Raw genomic sequence first — 3,836 nt, 5'->3', positions numbered from 1 at the left:
TGATGATGATGATGATGATGATGATGATGATGATGATGATGATGATGATGATGGTATATTTATCATACCACTTCTTGTCATTCCCTTTCCTCCGGTCTTTTAGATTTGTGCTTGTCGCACCTCTTAGCATCGTGACGTTGATGTGCGCACTAGTGTAGTCATTAGATCTAACATTATTTTTGGTATGTTCCTGATGAAGCCCGTGATCAGGTGAAACGTTGAACCTATATAACATATCTTTAGAAATTCTACAAGTTTCAACCCCTTTTTTAATCCCCTGTTATTCACAATGATGATGATGTTCTTGTTGTTGTTGATGTTGTTGTTGTTGTGTGTGTGTGTGGTAGCCTATCCGTTCGAAATGTTCGGAGCCCCGAAGATGTTGTTGTTGTTGTTGTTGTTGATGATGATGATGACGAATTGTGAATGTTCCTGAGGAAGCCCGTTGAGGGTGAAACGTTGAACTTTGGATAAAATATATTTTGGAAACACTACCAGGTTTTAACTGTTTTAACATCTGCTTTGTACAATGATGATGATGATGATGATGATGATGATGACGATGAACAACAACGACGATGACTCACCTGTGTATAATTTGGTGGTCATGGAGAAAATCCAGGGCACAGGCCATCTCTAGGGCGTAAAAGCTGCGTGTTAAAAACACAACCCACCGTTGTAAAGTAGGCCTACGGTACGTTACCACAGAGACGGGACAACAGAATGGATGGAGTGGAGGGTGGGCGTTAACTCAGTTGGTGTCATAAGGGGTTGTGGACCAATAAATGGCCCTGGTTTGGAGAATCCCTAACGGGGCTTTCCTGAACATGGGCTGTTTTGGGGGGCGTTTTTCACGAAAGAATTTCACTCATCTGGTTCGCTACTTTAAATTTGAAGATCCCATCTCTTGAATAACTTTGCATTGTTGAAAAAGAGGGGTGTTAAACCTATGCAGTTTCACAACGGACTGGAGAAAAGGTGTGGAGAAATGAGTGGAATACTAAGCACAATTCTTCCAAAAAATAACTAGCAAGTCCGGGAGGCAAACCCTCTAACACTGTCGTTTAGATCAATACAATCATCATCGTCATCATCATCATCATCATCATCATCATCATCACCATCATCATCATCATCATCATCATCATCATCATCATCATCATCATCATCATCATCGTTGTATACAGTACGAGTATACAGAGAATAAAAAAGGTTGAAACCTGGTAGGATTTCCTAAAGATTTTATAACACGTTCAACGTTTTTGCCCATTACGGGCTTTGTCAAGAACATTTTAAAAAACCATCATCATCATCATCATCATCATCATCATCATCATCATCATCAGCAGCAGCAGCAGCAGCAGCAGCAGCAGCAGCAGCAGCAGCAGCAGCAGCAGCAGCAGCAGCAGCAGCAGCAGCAGCAGCAGCAGCATCGTTGTCGTCGTCGTCACTGTTAACTGGTAAAAAGATTTCAGCATTTTCAGATCGTCATTGTATGGCGAGAACTAATACTGATAGATTTTGATAACGACGAAAGGTCGGAAGACTAAGAAAGTGAGGACAAACCAGGTGTTTGCACTGCCCAGTCCCTTGACCGCTGACGTCAGATGGTCCAAGGTGCGGAAAGGCGCGTACTCCAGCAGGATGTAGTAGTTGGTCTGGCGGTCGACGGAGAAAAACAAACGACAGAGTCAATACTTGTGTGTGTGTTTGTCTGAGTAAAGAGTCACATAGACGCTAAAACCGCCATTTAGTACTGGGTGAAAAAGCTGAATTATTTGCAGAAACAACAGAAGGGAAAAAAGAGAAGTAGGATCTCTACCAGTAGAGCCTTACAGCATCCCATAGGGTCAATATGCAGAGACAGTAGGCTATAGAGCTTAGTTATAAATGGACACTTCGTTAGATTAGAATTACAAAGTTCTATCTGACAATTTTGGCCTTTTTGATTTACTAAAACAATGAGATCAGAAACCAAAATGTTCTATCTGCTCTATCAAAATCGTAAGATTATTCGGATTATTAAGATATTCAAAGAATTGCATTCGAAAAAGTTTGGCATGCGGTACTCGAAATTTTAAATGTCAAATTTCTCGAAACCAGGTACTGAACAGATAGAACTTTGTAATTCTAGGTAGCGATTTAAAAAATGTGTACTCTCTAGGTATGGATCTTGACTGCAAATGATGGTTTATAAAATGTATCCTTTTATGAGTATAGATTATTATAAATTATAAATACATGTACAAACTTTTTACAGTTTGCACTTTTATCGATTGCTTAGTGTAACACTCCGCCTTTCACCATTTTAAAAAACGAATCAATCTCACAGTAGGTGGATGGTGGTTGCTCTGGTGTGTTTTCGTCCTTCTTTCCTATCGAACATCTGTCGTTCTCATCTCTCCTTTTTGTGTTTGTTACTCTCTTTAACACCTCTAACTCTAATACGGGGTGCCCATTGGCGGATCGGGTCGAATAGGGGCGGTTTACCAGCCAGATTGAGGGCGCAAAGAGGCTATCGTGGCACAAGCCGAACTGTCCCGACTCGTCGTCTCAAAAACAAATGCGTTTGTTTTCAGGTGACAAGCGGGCGATCATCCCGACTCGACCCGACCCGACTCGATCCCGTATGCAATGGGCATCCGGTATATTCTTCAGCAATAATATGACCTAATTGTGTTGTAAGTGCCGTAAAACGCTCTATAGAACAAAAAAATATAATATATACAATATGAGTATTGCACTGAGCTGTCAATATAGACGTCATAGAGCTTACCAGTGCGCGGAATCCATCTAGGATGCGTAGCAGGAAAGGCGAATCTCGATTCAAACGGGCCATGTTCATCTCCCTGAGCGCCTCGTGGGAGTGTCGGTCGTTGAGAATCTTCATGATCGCCACCAATTTGGACTCTTTGTGCTGTACCAGATGGATCTGGGGACACGGACGACGTAATGCCAGGTATCCAGAATTTCTTTTTTCCCCCTTCTTCAAGTTTAATCATCATCATCATCATCATCATCATCATCATCATCATCATCATCATCATCATCATCATCATCATCGAGTACCAGATCTGTGACAGACAACGGCGATCATGGTTCTCCATTCATTCACCCGTTTGCTTGGATGCTCAATTTTTAAAAAAAAGCTACTCTATCCCGTCAACCACCTGTTTAGACTCTCCAAGTAGGCTGCTGAATTTCCATAGGAAGAGAAAAATAAAGCTGACGATTATACAACCTAAAGTGGTTTGTGAGATGCATCTGAAATAATTGCTCACAATGACAATAAAGATTCAACTAATATTCTCCTTTATCCTGTTTCCTCTGTTTCTGTGTCTCATTTCCTTCTTCTTTACCCCGACTCACTCCCAAAATGGTTGGCTGGAGGGTGGCACTGGCAGATCCCATTCATCCCCACCCCCCATTTGTTGTTGCTGTGTTTCTGCACGAATAGCCGTTACCGCCTTTGCACGCTTTTCAATCAAACTCGAACTCACCCCACTTTCATTCCTCTCCCGAGGGTAATGAAAATGGAAAAACAGAATTTTTTAAATAAGTTTTATTATCTATTTAATGTTTTAGGCGTAAAGGATTAAACGAGAAGCTTTTTTAACGACGGATTTTTTTCAATCCTAACAGTTTTATTTATGTCATACAGTCCAACATTCTACGTACTTTGCACGTCGACCCGCGGAAAATATTGAGCTTCAGCGTTTGGAACTCTTCAGGGTGCTGTGGGAACAATAGAGAATTATTATAAATTCAAATTTTCACAGGCCAGTGGGAGAGAATTGTTGTAAGTCTCTTCTCTTGCATAATTAACACCCCCCCCC

General features: G+C 41.3%; 1 protein-coding gene across 1 annotated transcript in view; it reads right to left on the bottom strand.

Moving 5' to 3' along the window:
- LOC101859428 (aurora kinase C) overlaps positions 1 to 3,836 on the bottom strand; it is a gene marked incomplete in the record, with an annotated part of 26,728 nt that overhangs the window by 10,966 nt on the left and 11,926 nt on the right. The window contains 4 exon segments of the mRNA XM_013086244.1: positions 588 to 650; positions 1,567 to 1,658; positions 2,777 to 2,932; positions 3,679 to 3,735. Coding sequence (XP_012941698.1) covers positions 588 to 650; positions 1,567 to 1,658; positions 2,777 to 2,932; positions 3,679 to 3,735 — 368 coding nt within the window.

Source organism: Aplysia californica, unplaced genomic scaffold, assembly GCF_000002075.1.
Source record: "Aplysia californica isolate F4 #8 unplaced genomic scaffold, AplCal3.0 scaffold00447, whole genome shotgun sequence".
NCBI lineage: Eukaryota > Metazoa > Mollusca > Gastropoda > Aplysiida > Aplysiidae > Aplysia > Aplysia californica.
The sequence above is the reverse complement of the archived record's forward strand: the minus strand, read 5'-3'. Positions and strand labels throughout refer to the sequence as shown.